Source organism: Hydra vulgaris, chromosome 10 (genome assembly GCF_038396675.1).
Source record: "Hydra vulgaris chromosome 10, alternate assembly HydraT2T_AEP".
Taxonomy (NCBI): domain Eukaryota; kingdom Metazoa; phylum Cnidaria; class Hydrozoa; order Anthoathecata; family Hydridae; genus Hydra; species Hydra vulgaris.
Window position 1 is genome coordinate 30,462,312 of NC_088929.1, and position 17,484 is coordinate 30,479,795.

Below are 17,484 nucleotides of genomic sequence, written 5' to 3' on the forward strand. Positions count from 1 at the left end.
ACTTTATTCTAAAGGGTTTAATGATATAAAAACATTAGTATAGAATCAAGTTATTTAATTGTAACGGCTTTCGAATACATTTTTCTTTTCTTTTCTCATATAAAACTTATTAAAAAAACTATCATTGTCCAAAAAAGTCTATATAATCAAAGTAATTAAAAATTATTTATTAAAAAAAAATGCGTAATTAGATAATTTATATATAAATAAGAAAAAATACAACTTTCATTGATATTTTAAACAAAAATCATCAGAAACTTTTAACTTTATTTAAAAATGTTTTCGTTAATATAAAAACATTAAAAGTTTGATGTTGTTTATTTCTAGCGTATAATTCATTATCTTTTTTATTCAGCAAGTTTTTAAAATGTTAAAAGCCAAGGTCAAATCATCAAACAAAAATATTATTAGTGTGATCATATAATGCATGCCTTCCTGTCCAAGACTGAGTTATCATCCTAGATTGCAACAAAAGTGGCATTCAAAGTATAAACAACAAGGCAAATTCTACAATGGAAACAGAATGGAAAGATGTGTTATCACAATTAATACAAGAAAGCATTCTTTGCCCAATCTTTTTTTAAATCTATGTACTACCCATAAATGACTACCAACCAACAGGCATTAAACACAAGAAATGACCATTCCAGTTGATAAATTTTCTTGATAAATTTTGAAATGGTCAGATAATGCTGAAATGGTCAGATAATGCTCTTACCTTGTTTTGCACTTGTTTGATAGTGGCATGTATGTGACAATATTTTTATCGCTGTTTCACTAATATAACATTTTCCGCAAGTGCACTCTACTTTATTAACAGAATATATAATTTGTTATTAATATGATATAAGGATGAATTAATTGGTAGTGGTAGTTTAATATTGGAAATTAATAAATCTTTGAGTTTTTTTGGTGTGCACCTACTACTACATACTTCCATATCTTTTAAATATAAAATCATATATCATCTTGTATATCATCAACATATCTTTTAAATAATTTGACATGAATTTTATAGTTATATTTTAGTATTAATTACTTATAAAACTATAAATAACAAATATAGAGTGTTTCATTAAATTTAAGTTTAAATATTAGTTTTTTTTCAAAATGCAAAATGAGCAGTTTTATTTTCATGTAGCACTTAAATATTATTAAATAATATCTGCATATATATATGTATGTTTCAGTATATCATTATTTTATTTATTTTTATTTTTAGAACTTAAGTTTTAACATGAAGCCTGGAGAAACTATTGCTTTGGTTGGTCCTTCTGGTGGAGGGAAAACCACTGTTATGAGTTTACTGGAAAGATTCTATGATCCATGTTACGGAACAATATATTTTGGTATGCAAATATTTTGGTGAAAAGTTGTTTTAAAGTTTAAATTTTATTTGTGATTTTTATCTTGTATCCTACTTTGATGTCTTTAATTTTTTTGATTTATTATAAAGTTGTAAAAAAGCATACTGCTTTAAATGATCATGCTGTTAAAACTTAAAACTTTAAATGGTTACACTGTAAAAAATTAATAATTTTCATTGCAATTTTATTTACATTATTATTTACATGTTATTGCATACATTATTTCATCATATATTACACATAAATATATGGATGTTAAAGGAATATCTTTCTAATATTTTGTGTGGCCACTTTTCACTTTAATTAGTGCCTGCATTTACTACAGTTTACATTACAACTTGCTAAACATATCCTTGATCTCATCATCATGAAACCACATACTAATTAGACATTCTATGAGGACTGATTTGTTTGTAATTTGTCATTACAGACTCATCATTTTATTGTCTTTATTTGTGTTGCAATTTCAATATAAGACATGTGTTTTTCAAACATTTTTTGTTTATTTCCATTCTGCAAACCTTATTTTTTTTTAGACTTTTTAAATTTTTTTTCGAAATTTAAAAAATATTTACATAGTTTGAAAAATTGTCTTATAGCAAAATTATTTCTATTTTTGGATTAATTGATTCTTAATCTTATAATAAGTAATGTCGTAAAAAATTGTTTACTTCTTACAAGTTCTTAGTTTGGTTTGATCAATAAACAATTTTTTTTTCAAGATTTTACCTTATAACCTTCAAGTTATTCAAATATATAGAAAAATCTGAGATCTGACAATTTTGCAGCATAATTAATAGCTTAGCATAGTTAACTTAGTACTAAGGCTGTTTTTTGATTTTATAAAATATTTTAAAACTCTGGTTTCAAATGATTAAAAAAAAAAAAGATAAAATTTTTCAAAATAAACTTTTGAAAATTTTTTTAAAGCTCCAACATATTTATTTCAATAAGTTTTTTTTTCAATAAGTTTTTTTTTCAATAAGTTTTAAGCACTGAAAAAAAGTTACAAAAAGCTGTATATTAACTTTGATAGTATTATTAACTTAGTAGATTAAAGTTATTGTTTTAACTTGAAATCAGGTATAGATATATATTAGCCTGTTAGGTTGCAAGTGTTATTGGATTACTTACATTGTAAAAGTAAAACTCTGGTATAAAACCCTCTGGTATAAAATTGCGTGTCAAAATATAACAACAATAAGAATAAGTTATTTATTTGTAATTATTAGTAATTTTGGTTTTGTTATCTTTTTATCTAAAAATTGTTTAGATTTAAGCCCGAAATGAAAACAAATTAAATTAGTTAAAGAAAGTCAGTGTCACAATAGTGTCAAAGTTGTATATAAATAATGTTTTTTTATGTAATAAATAAATTTCAGTTTATATAAAAATTATTCAAGACCGAAATGAAAACAAGATAATTTAATTAAATAAAGCTAGTGTCACAATAACAATTAAGTTACATATAATTAATGTTTTTCATGTAATAATTTTTCTTATAAAATTTTATTTTAATTTAATTATGTTTTCGTTAGAATAAACTTAGTTGTAAATTTATCTAAAACAAATATACAGGTATTTTTAAGTAGGTGCCAAAGCTGCAGATTCTTAGTGTCTTTTTTAAAAAAGACACTAAGAATCTGCAGCTTTGGCACATACAAAAGTTAAAAAATAGAGATGAGTCATCTTCATTAAAGTCTGCAGTTAAGACTGAAAGATAAATAAGTCTCATATTTGGATGTTTATTTAAAGATAATATTAGTTAAAAAAAAAGTTAAAAAAAGTAAGATCAAAGATTTAAACAGTATTAAACTTTTATGATTTTTTTTTATTTTTTTAATTTTATTATTCTTTAATCAGTTCTTTTATGTTTTGAAAAAATCTTTACTTGAACAAAGGTTACATTTAGTCGTCTACATGATAAATAAAATAATAGCTTATATGATTAATAGATTGTTCATTTAATTCCCAGAGGTGTTCTTGAACAGGATGCATATCATGTTATACTGGAATAAATAAGTTTTTCAAAATAATATTTTAAGCTTTTCTTTGACCCATAGCTCTAAAGCAGGGGTGCTTGTTGCACCTGAATAACTAATTTTATTCATAAGAACTTCAAGATAAAAAGAAAAAATATACAAGCAATTAACTATACAAAAGACGAGCAGTTTAAAAAAGAGCAATTTAAAAATTTTAACAATTTATGTTAAAATAATATATTTAATTATAAATCAATTATTAAAATTTTTTTTTTATTAGTTTGTTTACAATTTATATATTTTTTCGAATCAATTTTTACAATTGTTAAATAATTTTTTAATTAAATATAATTATTTCATTTTTTTTTATATTAATAATACCAGGTAATCATGATCTCAAATCAGTGAATCTTGATATGTTACGAAAGAAAATGAGCATTGTCAGTCAAGAACCTGTACTGTTTGCTACCACCATTGCAAATAATATTGCTTATGGTATAGATGCTAGTCAAGATGAAGTAAGAATCTTTCTTTTTTTTTTTTTAGTTGCTTCAATAAAGTGTCTGCATTAAGTTAGTATATAAAAATACTCCTTTGAAATAGTAGAATATTCTCCATCCTAGTAGAATATTCTTCTATGTTTCCAACATTTCTGAAAACTTTTTACATAATTCCCTATCTACATTTCTATAGAATAATGCACTCTATTTATTTTCTATATTTATATATATTATATTATGTTTCTATATTTATCTATTTTCTTAGTGATAGATCAAATAATTTAACAAGTTTTTGAATATGAATTATAATTAATTGGTTCAATTTTTTTGTAAAAAATGAAATCAAGTCTTATAGTTTTACCCTATTTATATATACTGTATTATGTTTCTATATTTTTCTATTTTCTTAATGGCAGGCCAAATAATTTAACACGTTTTTGAATATAAGTTATAATTGATTAGTTCGATTTTTTTGTAAAAAAATTGAATTAATCAAAGTAAAAAAATTGAATTGATGTTTGAGATATTAAGTCATCAATAAACTCTCAATCTGTTTTAATTGAAAACATCATTTTACCAAGATATTGTTTTACCAAGATATTGTTTTACCAAGATATTGTTTTACCAAGATATTGTGTTACCATGATATTGTTTTACCAAGATATTGTTTTAACAAGATATTGTTTTACCAAGATATTGTTTTACCAAGATATTGTTTTACCAAGATATTGTTTTACCAAGATATTGTTTTACCAAGATATTGTTTTACCAAGACATTGTTTTGGTTTTTTTTTTTAACAGTCAATAAGTTTATCAGCTGGCATTAATCTGTATATTGCAAAACCAAGTTTAAAATTTTGTCAAATATTTAAATTTATATAATAGCAATTTTTTAAAAATTTCAACCCAACTAATGTAATATTAAACTGTTTACCTTGATTAATTTTTTTTTTAATGTTAATTCACGTCACCCAAGACCATGAAGGCTAATTTAAATGTGGTTACAACTCTCTCAACTCTACAACTCCAAAATACAAACCTTACAAACAAGGCCGTCAAAATATATGTGTATATATATGTGTGTGTGTGTGTGTGTAAATATATATTTATATATATGTATATATACACACACACATATATATACATATATATATATATATATATATGTATATATGCATATATATACATATATATATATATATATATATGTATATATATATATATATATATATATATATATATATATATATATATATATATATATACACAAATATATATATACACACACAAATATATACACACACACATATATATATATATATATATATATATATATATATATATATATATATATATACACACATGTATATATATATATATACACATATATATACATTTTTTTTTTTACATCTTTGCTTCGAACAAGGCTGCAAGCAACCACTATAAGAGTTGGAAGTTACTGGAAGAGAAAAGATAAAGTTTGTAGAGCAAGATAACAATTCACAGATGACTTAAAAGATTGCAAATTATATGAATCAGGAAAGCAAGATGAAGGAAGCGAATTCCAAAGAACTCATGTTCGAGGAAAAAAACTAGACGAATAAGAGTTTTCGGATATATATATGACAAGTAATATATATATATCACTATATGTGAATATATATATATATATATATAAAACTATATGTGAATATATATATATATATATATGTATATATATATATATATATATATATATATATATATATATATATATATGATATACATATGACTATATATGAATATATATATATGGTATATATGAATGACGAGTAATATATATATATATATATATATATATATATATATATATATATATATATATATATATATATATATATATATATATATATATATATATATATATATATATATATATATATATATATATTATATATATATATATATATATATAGGGTGGTTGAAAAAAAGTTTTCAAACATATTTCATTATAGATAGAATTTGCTGCCAAACAGGCTAATGCTCATGATTTTATCATGTTCTTTGAGGTAAATAGAATTTTTTAAATAAAGGTAGTTTCATTTTTTTTTTAATTATATTATTGTTTTTATTACTACTGTTGTTTTCATTATTGTTGTTCTTTTTTTACTTTTTACAGGTTATGTATTTAAAATAAAATATTTTACTTTTTAAAACTATATCAAGTTTCATATATTAATTATATTATAGGAAGGTTATAACACGTATGTTGGTGAGCGTGGAATCAAACTTTCAGGTGGACAAAAACAGAGAGTTGCTATTGCACGAGCACTCCTTATGAATCCTGACATTTTACTTTTAGATGAGGTATCCCTTTTTCAGTTGAGTTTAAATAAACATTTTAAAAAAAAAAAAAAAAATGGAAAAAAAAGTTGTTTTTAATTAAATTTGCTCCTAGAATGGTCGCAAGCAACAACTATTTAAGTTTGAACCTAGCAAGGTTGCAAAAAATTTAAGTTCAGACAAAAAGAAAAGAGTTAAATATCAAGAAAGAAGAAAGAAAGAAGACTGAAAGTTTAACAGATGACTTGAAAAACTGAAAGTTCATCAGATGACTTAAAAATGAAAGTTTAACAATGAATTGAAAAACTGAAAGTTTTGTCAGTTTTTCAATTCATTTTTATTTTTGTCTGAAATTGAGTCCGAAAAACAAAAAGATGGGAGAGACTTTCAAAGAATTGATGTACAATCAAAAAATCTGATTTGTAGCTAAATAAAAAGTCAAGCGACACTATGTTTTGGTTAATGGAACAAGAGCTAATTGCTCACTTAAGTAGCGATTATTGTAGTATTTGTAGAAAAGAAAAAAGTTAAAACCTTTTGATGACCGGGCCTCAAGTTTAATATTAAAAGAATCTAAATATAAAAATTTTCACACCATGACAAATAAGAGATTTATACAGAATGGAATCTGGAGAAAATAAATGGTGAGCACGATAAAGGGAAGCAACCTTGGCAGATTTTTATGAGAGGTCAGTAATGAAAGGTAATCTGCAAAGATGTAAATTAGAGAATTCAGGAAGAGTGTTACTATTTATCAATATAGCACAACAACATTAAAATAATTATTATTAATAAATGAGCTTTGTTTGGATTAAAATTAACCAGCTTATGCAATACACAGCCATTCAAAATCTGTTACCTGTTCAAAGTAATTAAATAGTGATGACTTTTTTTCAAGGTTTGTGTAGTACATAGTTGTGTCATCAGTAAAAAGAGTCATGTGGTAAGATTATCAGGATGATCATTACAACCAACAAAGATCCACTTGACCTGTTGCTTCACACAGGACTAAGGTTCGGTTCCAGACTGTCAAGATGATATGTCAAGAGTAAAAGCACCATCTAACACACGATAAAGTCTTTCTTTTATAATGGTTAATGTTGGCAGAAGAACAAGAAGATTAAAATCTGTAACGATTTTTAAACAGTAAGTTGTTGTACTCAAAATGAGGTATTAAAGTTTGTTAAAGACTCAAACATCTTGGTAGTATTAGTAAGAAGACTAATCGGGCGGTAGTTAGAGCCATCAAAGTGATGTTTTTAAAGTTTGAGCCGCAGATATCAACAAGATCCAATGATAGCCAGAGTGGTTGGAATATCTAACAATCGGTGTATCTGTTTCTCTGTGGCGACAGAGAGCATGCATTCATTAAATTAATTCATTAGTCTTTGTTAATAACACTATTAATAATTATCTAAAAAATCTCCAGAACTCAACTAAGTAACCTTTAACTGAAATAAAATAAGATTTAGTGATATGAGAATAATGGATCATCATACTTAACCTTTTCGCATCGATTTCTCGCTGTGATAAAATTACCTTTGGTCTAAAGTGAGTTGTTTTGTTGAAAAGTATGAATTTTATTATACTTTTTTTGTTTCAAGTTTATATTATATTTTAGGCTACAAGCGCACTTGATTCTGAAAGTGAGCATTTAGTGCAAGAAGCCATAGATCGAACAATGACCGGAAAAAGAACTGTGTTAGTTATAGCGCACAGATTATCAACAGTGCGCCACGCCTCCCGGGTAAATATTTTTTATTAATGGTGTACAGAAATATTCAAAATTATCAAAAAAGTATATATATATATATATATATATATATATATATATATATATATATATATATATATATATATATATATATATATTATAATAAACTTTCTTACAATAGTTTAACATATATTGATATTATGGACTTTTTATACAATCTTCAGGTAATTGTGATAAACAAGGGAGTGGTAGCTGAAGAAGGCACCCACGATGAACTTATTCAAGCTAATGGAGTTTATAAAAAACTTGTACTTCGACAACTTGAAAAAGGACGTTTACAAAACGAGAGTAATGATGATCTTGATGTCGATGAACTTGATTCTAAAATTTAAAAAGTTGGATCATAATATAGTAATGAACGAATATTTAGCAAATTTATAGTTGTTTGTGTCAAGTTTTGGAACTTTGAAAACAGAACCATCACAAATTTTTTTTAATGAAAGAAATTTCATTTGTGTATGTGATTTATTTGTGCATATTTTATATGTGTTTGTGTATTTTATTTGTGTTTTTTGTTTCTACGTGTGTCTTTTTGTATGTTAATTTATTTTTAAACACACATAAACTATTTAAACTATTTATAAAATCAATATTTTTTTTTCTTTTCTTTTTTTGTAGTTTAGTTACTTTTACGAGTTTGTATATTTTTATTAATTTATAAGGAAGATTTAAGGTATAATTTAAAATGTTTTGTATTAAAGATGGATTAAGGGTTTATGTATGTTATTGACAAAACTGTTCCTTAATAATATTCCAGCTTTTTGCATAATCTTTAATATTGTTGTCAGCTGATGTTTAACCTAGAAAAATTGTGCTGAAATCTCAGTGTTTAATATTAACAGAAGTTTTTTTTATTGTAAAAATCATTTTTTACTGTAAAAATCATTATTTAATAGAAAAAACATTTTTATTCATATTTTTATCTTTATAAACATTTAAAGTTACAACTTGAAGAAAAATTTAGTATAAAAGGGGAACAAATAGAAAGTAGTACAAAGTACTACAAGTTTTAGTACAAATAGAAAGAGTTAATAGAGATAAAGAAGAAAGGTTTTTTTAAACATAAAAGCCTAAAGCAATTAAAGTTATAACATTTTAAGCTCTTGTTTATATACGCTGACAAAATCATGCTAATTCCAAATAAAACGAATAATTTAAAAAGTTGCATTACTATACTGAGCACTTAAATATCCAATTATAAATATATATTCAATTCGATAATTTTCGAACCAAGTACCAAATAAGCAGAGAGGAAGAGTTTTATTTTTATTAAAAATGATATTATAACGTATAATGTCAGATGCGAAATGTATTTGAAAAAACGTATATGTATATATATATATATTTATATATATATATATATATATATATATATATATATATATATATATATATATATATATATATATATATATATGTATAAACGTTTAGCGCCAATTGAATATTTCCAAATGAGCGTTTTGGCAGCATCCATGATGATATCGTTTAACCACGAGTTATAGCACAAATAAACTTGCTGGTCTTTAGTTTCAAAAATTCAATAGATTTAATCAAACTGGTTCAATCCATTTTAGTCTCAGATAAATTGATTAGCTGATGTATTTTTCAAAGGACTCAACTGTATTTTTTGCGCAAATAACAATCTATGTAGATTTTTTTTTCTCGCAATTGCCAATTTGCATGAGTTTTATTTGCGTAAATAACAATCTGTGCAAGTTTTTTCAAGTTGCCGGTTTTTTGCGCAAATTCCAATGGACGCAGGTTTCCAGTTATCATTGAATACTTACTTTTATTTTATTGTTTGTTACATTAAACTTAAACATACATAAAATATATACGCCGTAAAAGTATAACTCTTTCTTCAATTTTAACACAATAGTTTAATTTTCAATTTAAGCTTTTCATTTTTATCAACATGTGGCTTGATTAAAGTAACGTTTTATGTTAACGTAGTATACTTTTGGTTAACAAAATTGCACTGGTTCTTTTTAGAAATCAATTTTACTGTGTTAGAACCAAGTCATTTAAACATAAATTTTCTTCATTTTCTATTATTCTTTTTTTAAATTTTTCAAAGCAACTTATGACCAAATATAATCAAAAGCGTTTAATTGATGACGTTTATTGTAATTATCTTCAGATGTAGTAATAAGTATTCTCATTTGGAATACTTATTTACGAAAGGGAGTATTTATTTAAAAACCTAAAATGACTGACGGGATTTTTTTTTTTTACTAGAAAACAAGGTAAGGGGGAATTTATTTTGAGCTGCTACACTGGTCATATCTTAACTAAAAATAAGCTACAAGTTATAATGAAAATGAAATATTAAAAAAGAAAGTAAGTTCAATTTTATTAAAGTAATTAAATTTATTTATTTATAGTTACTTTTATTAGGACATCAATCTCGACCTACTATCATATCGCGACCTACTATCATATGACGGCCTAATATCATATCACGACCAACTATCATACCACGGCCTACTATCATTACCCAAAATTGCAATATCAGTTTTTAGCATTTCGGATCATAGTTATATAGATTACTGTTTAACTAAATATACACAATAAAATACAATACAAATAATACGCTACATTTTTTTTCCTTTTACTTTATCTACTTTTAAAAGATAATGTTTACTGCCACTAAAAATCTTTTTTTGCTGTTGTTGTAAAAAAAATAAGAGAAAAGGCGAATTAAATGATCGTCACAAATAAAGCTTTGGTTCAAATAATATTTATATAAAATGATTTCTGATGCCAAAATGTTCTCAAGTTAATAATAATTAATAAAAGTTTTGTTTTGTTACATTGCACAAAGGGGCGTAACTGAAATAAAAAGAGGCACAAAATCAATCCAAGTTCTTCTTTTTCGCAACTTAAATGTTATTTAAAGTATATTTTTTAACAAAACTTAAATGTTCCGCAGCCGAGGCACAGTTTTTAGAATTCTGGCTCAGAAGCAAGTGCTTTGTGGTTTGACGCTAGGTCAAACCCAATAAGCAATATCGGTAAAGAAAAAAGCGAAAACTTTCTGGTTTAAAAAAATAACTTTTAATGGCTATTTGATTGTTTCTAATTGATTTTAGGTGCAGCTTGCAGGTAGTTGCACTTAAAACCAGTTAGTTTAGATTTTTAAAATCTTTGATTTGTAAGCTCAAACTTATGTTGACAGAAATTTTTCTTAACAATCTCGCTGAAAGATTTTTTTTTTAATTACTTTGTAACTGTTATTTTAAACATACTAATCCAGAGGCGTAGCTAGAAATTTTGGGCTTTTAGACAAGCGTGGCTGAGAGGACCCTGCAGCACGATTTCCATAACTCTAGAGAACAGATTATATAGATCTGAAGAAGAATTATAAAAATAAATGCAATAAGTTTTCTTTTTCAACTTTTGTGTTATGTTACATGATTGTATAAAAAAAGAATTCAAATTGTTTTCTTCTAGCTTTTGCATTAGCAAAATTATTCGTAGGTCCTTTAATGTCCATTTTTGCAGCTTCTTTATGTTGTATAGATGATAATGCAAGATCGTGTAATCTAAGTTTCTCAATGGAATTCCTTTTAAAAAATTTTATTATTTTCAATTTGCTATATGATTATTCTACACTAACTACGGAATAACTGTTACTGGCAGTGTAAAAAAACATTAACACAACATACGCTTTTAAAAATGTCTTTCTTCTTCATATCAATTTAAAACTAAATCAGAAAGTTTTCTATTAGATATTGAAAGAACCCAATTATTTTTTGCCATGTAAATTACTTGAATGTTCTGATTTGGAAATCAGTCAAAAACAATTTTAGAATAAGTTTCAAACGAAAGAAGGTTATTAGTTCTTTCAAACTTAATCACATATACATGAAGTATGAGAAAGAACAGGGGTGCTAAAAGGACTGCCTAACAAAGTTAAAATGGAGACAAATTTTTTTTTGATGAATGCATTCGACGGAAAAAAATCATTCGACAAAACGGTTTATTTGATGATTAATTGATATTCACCGTATATAGATAAAAATAATATATTAAAAACTTTATATTTAAATTTTGCAAGATACGAAGTGATGATTAACTACCTGGTTTACGTTTATAAATTCTCATATTCTTTACAATTGCTCTTGTATATTTGCTAATATTTCATGTCTTTATAATTTTTTTAACTAGAAATAATTGTTTTTAAAATTGAAAAATTACAATAGGATTGAAATGTCAATTGAAGAAAATTATCTGAAAAATTGAAAACAAAGTTGTTAATTTGTTGCAACGAAACGTTGTTAACTTGCTGCAACGAAACTTTGTTAACTCGTTGCAACGAAACGTTGTATAACAATATGTGACCTTGACATTGCTTTTCCTCTACATATAAACGAAATGAATATATATACGATATTTAATTAAACAAACATTTTTATATTTATATGCAGTATATAATATTTATTTGTTAAGATATTACCTACCTAACTTTATAGAGCCAAGTTGCCTACAAATTAGACCCATGCAGACTGCCGTCAGCTGGTGTCTATATATTGCCTATTTTTGCTACACCACTGTACTAATCTATATAAATAATAATAATAATAATAATAAAAATGTTGTACAAAAACATATATATGGGTGTTCTTATATATGGGCGTTAAGATAATAAAAAAGTCTATTAAAATATGTAACAACATTATTTGACTGTCATTGATTTCAACAAAATACTAAATATTTAGTGTGTTTGTAATTTATTTAAAACTTTAAAGCAACAACATTTTGCTGTTGATCGCCGATGGAAATCTTACAAGCAATAAATAGTTAACTTTTAAATCTATCAAAGGTGATGTATTCTTAATCTGTCCCGTGCTGTATAGTTCATTGATTTTTCTATTGAAATATTTTTCATTTAGATTTTATTTAATGCCAATATAAAAACCCCCACAGACTTATAGTAGCTTAGGTGCTTTTCAAAAAATTGCCGTCAGTGGGTTATTAGTTTAAACAATCAAGATATTTAATCAAGATGCTATATAATTAAATGTATTATAATTGCGGTATATTATGGAATCCTAACTTTAGCTTTAATTTCCAGATCACTCAAATCTCAAACTCTTGAATGATATTTTTTTGTTTACTTTTATTTATTAAGTGGAGAACTTTATAACATTGAGAGAAAACAACACGATTTTTAGAAAATTTATTGATTTAAACACTTTGTAAAAGTTATAGCTCTTTTAATCTATAATCATGTCCAAATTAAGGACGTTTTTAAAACAATTTCAAGCAAATCAATTTAGCAAAACCCTGAAGGTCATCAAAAAACTTTATAAATGTCTTAAATTCTGTATAAAAAAAAAATCTCTAAAAATATTTTTTAAATTCAAGCAAAAGAATTTGCATTAAACAAAAATGATTTTAGGTTTATTTTGTTTCATTAAAAACCTAAGTTATAGGTTGTCAAAAAAGAAATTTTTATACAAAATTTTGATTTAAGTTTTACCAATACTCGCCGTAACCACGTTGAATAATGCGTTTCTAATCAATAAAACCCGGTCTCCAGTTATTTTGATAAATTCCGCGCGGAAACGTGCATTTAGCTAATTTTCTGTTCAGATTTTCCCTGGGTAGTTTCCGCGCGGAAATAACTTTTGAGCATGCGCAAACAGTGTTGAATAAAAAAATTAGTAAAAATTTACGATGAAACTTGGCGTCCTTTGTTCCTGTAAGAGTTGCTGTAAGAGTTCAATTATAAAAATTTCAGTAAACCAAAGCTCAAATGTTCTAGAGTCGAACCAACCATGTTTTGAACCTTCAAATATACTTGCAGGAGAGTCACCACGTGTCAACTCTATGTTGCAGTTTGCAGCTTTATAAACAACCACGAGAGAAATAAACTGACCAGCTGCACTCCTCCAGTTTATAATACTAACAGCTTCTTTAGAATGCTGCATATTTTTTCTGCACGTTTAAGGCCACATTTACATATTACTGTTTTAGATCCTGGGTTATCACTTACATTTGTCTCATCATATATTAGTATTAAAAATGTTTTGTAATGTAACGGATGACTCATCAAAGTATGAGAAAACTAAATCTCTATCTATATCGGCTTTTGCTGGTTTTACGTTGTCAGTAAATCTGGAAGCCAGTTTGTTGCAAACAATAATTGAATTCATCTAGTCAGGTCCAGGTAAGTTGTTTTTAAACTTTAAATTAGTGACACCTATCCAGACCAGATAATTGTTCACCTACAGACATATATCTCTACAATCTAAAGATGGGAGTTAATCTGTCAAGATGCTTAGAACTTATGGTCTAATTTTTTTGCTATTGGGCTTTAATCTGGTCTGCTCTCCAGGGTTTTTTTTACACTTCTCTGCTTGCTTTTGTTGTGCAGAGTACGTATAGTATACTACATAACTTTGATCTCTTGAAGATTGTCATTCTGTTTGTTGAGATCTTTTTTTCTGTTTTTTTGTTTTTTTAAACATCTTCACTTCCAACAAAGTTGCACGCAATCATTATTAGAGTTGGAAAATACTGAAAGAGAAAAGATGATGTTTATAAAGCAAGATAACAATTAATAGACGACTTAAAAAATTGAAAATTATCTGAATCAGCAAATCAAGATAAAGAACGAATTCCGAAGAACTGATGTTTGCAGAAAAAAACCAGACGAATAAGAATATTTTGAGCACTTAGGAACAGCCACAATAAAAGGATGAGACTTAATTGAATGACGAGTAACACAAGAATGAACTTTAGTAGATGGCACAAAAGATGCTAGCTCTTAGAGCAGCGCTCATTATAGTATTTATATAAAAGAGAAAAAGAAGCAACATTGCAACAATGTGATCAAGGTCATCTACAAGAGCAAATCCAACTATGTTTACCATGCGTTTTTGCACCTTCTCTAAAGAGAAAGAGCATCGTTCGAGAATCTACTCCAGATATTGCGACTTGTGCTTGATACGAATTGTATGATCGACTACCTGTCAATACCTATCGACTACCTTAATAAATTTTCATGTACTTTGCTATTGTTGTTGTATTTTCTAATATTTTATACCTTTATAACTTTTTTAAATAGAAATTATTGCCTTTAACATTAAAAAATACAAGAAGATTAAAATGTCAATTGCTGAAAATTATCTGAAAAAGCGGGAAAAAAAAATATTTTGATTATAGTAGAAATGTAATTGGGAGTAACCAAAATCTGATAGTATATACAAATGGAATTATAACTGGAATATAGATTTTAGGCATGCTGGAGGACATGGGAAAATTGTTGTTTTGTTTTTTGAGTTAGGTTAATCCAAGCACATTTGCACAAGTTAGAATTACTTCACAATCACTATAATTTTAAATATACACAGAATATAATTATATACCTGAAAAAAAATTGAATAAGTGGTCATTCTAAAATTAAACATTTAAGCCAATAGGATAGGGTGGGGTAGTATGGATTTTTGGGGTAATATGGGTATATTCAATAAGCATGCATGGAGCAAGTTGTCTATACATACTGCTAAAACCTTAATATTACCAACAGTTTATAATTAGCATACATAATTAGCTTCTTTTATTTGCATTAGCAATGTTTCTATTTGATTTACATGAATAGTTAAAAAGTAAAACATTTTGTTTTGAAAAAAAAACAACAATACGTTTCAAAACTTTTGTCTGCAGACTTCAGCAATATTACTTTTCCAAGAATAATGATGTAAATTTATTAGTTGGACCATCATGTAATTACATGTAAAATTTAATTTATAAGTTCTCTAACCCATATTAATAAATAAACAAAAATCTAAAATGGGGTAAAATGGATATACAGGTAAAATGATAATGGGGTAAAATGGGTATATATATAAAGTATATAAAATCCTATTAAAATTATAGAACTTTGTTACAAAATCATGAGCTGCATGACATTTACTTATATAATTAAGGTCACTTTTGCTTTTAAATATAGTGTTATACATTTTTCAGTTACATATAATAGTTTTATATAATGCTGCTGAACTATTTAGATTATAATCATAGTTCAAACTTGTTTTCTTTGAATGGCTAGGGTAAAACTTTAACTCCCATCTAAATATTTGATATTTTATTTTTGTATTCCTTATTTTATTTATTTTATTATCGTATTTTACTTTATAATTAAATTTTATATTTTGTATAAATAAAATTAATCTTATAATATTTTAGACAAAATAATAAGACTGAAATAAATATCATGCCTGAAACACAATCAATGCAAGACTATTGGTACATACAATAACAGCAAATTAATGACTGCCATACAGCTTGTTAAGGAAGAGGAGTCAATATACAATGTATCAAAGTCTTCTGTCCAAAAAGGGCAAAATTTTAACAGCTCAAGTACTTATGGATAACTACCGTTCTGATTGGTGCTATGTAGTTAGCGGAATTCAACAGGGTTTTAGTTTAGGACCACTATTTTTTGTTATATTTATTAATGATATGCAAGAAGTAATGACAAATTTCATTAAACTTTTTGCAGATGATACAAAACTTATTACAATTATAAAAAACCCATTAGATAGCATTTCATTTCAAAAATTGACGCAGCTGCGAAATGGGCTGAAGACTGGCATATGAAATTTAATAATGATAAATGTAAAGTTATGTATATAAGAAAAAAATTATAATAACATTTATAAACATAAATATTATATAAATGGTCAGGAATTACAGGAAACAATATCCGAACGTGATCTTGGTGTCATAATTACAAACAACTCAAAATGGGAAATCCAATGCCAAAAAGCCGCGTCAAAAGCTAATTGTATTCTCGGAATGCTTAAGCGAACTTTCACTTAATGGAGCGTAAAATCATTCAAGATTTTGTACACGTCATTTGTAAGACCTCATCTTGAAAAATTTTCTTCAGCATGGAATCCTTATAGAAAAAAAGACATGGAAAATCTTAAAAAAATTCAAAAACGAGCTACTAAACTAGTGTCTGCTTTAAGTAAACTTAATTATGAATGAAGACTCAAAGTTCTTGGTTTAAATAAATAAATGTTGTCACAAGGCTGCGAGAAAAAGAGAAGAACAAAACTAAATAGAAGACTGTACCAGTAAGAAAAAGAAAACTGCTTGTCATATCTAATACAGTTTGACCTTTTAAATTCATGAAAATCACTAAGTGTAATATGTGTATAATATATTAAGAGTATTCGTATTACCCTACCAGGGGGGTAACATAGGTATATAAAAGGTGTAGTTAAAAAAGGATTAGTAACTTAGTTATTGAAAATATATTTATGTTCTACTCATTGTGAAGTTATTGTATACACCCTGAATGTATAGAAAAATAACAAAACTTTTTATGGTGGTTAACTAAAAAAAAAATTATACTAAAAAAAATTTATCTAAAATTCTATCCATATTACCCCACCCCACCCTACTTTTGTAACTAACAAGCAAAATGATCAAAGTCACCTCCATTTTCAAAGTGGAAAATGTTTTATATTATCAAAGTGGACAAAGTTTTACGATACTGCATGTTTTCTTTTTAAATCGTA

General features: G+C 25.9%; 1 protein-coding gene across 2 annotated transcripts in view; it reads left to right on the forward strand.

Moving 5' to 3' along the window:
• Window positions 1-8,788, forward strand: part of LOC136085908 (uncharacterized) — a 42,733-nt gene extending 33,945 nt beyond the window's left edge. For both annotated transcript variants that reach the window (XM_065807756.1, XM_065807757.1), the window contains 6 exons: window positions 1,223-1,349; window positions 3,734-3,867; window positions 5,844-5,897; window positions 6,079-6,195; window positions 7,793-7,918; window positions 8,110-8,788. In XM_065807756.1, coding sequence (XP_065663828.1) covers window positions 1,223-1,349; window positions 3,734-3,867; window positions 5,844-5,897; window positions 6,079-6,195; window positions 7,793-7,918; window positions 8,110-8,277 — 726 coding nt within the window. In that variant the 3' untranslated portion in view covers window positions 8,278-8,788. The remainder of the gene's footprint in view (window positions 1-1,222; window positions 1,350-3,733; window positions 3,868-5,843; window positions 5,898-6,078; window positions 6,196-7,792; window positions 7,919-8,109) is intronic.
• Window positions 8,789-17,484: the final 8,696 nt, after the last annotated feature.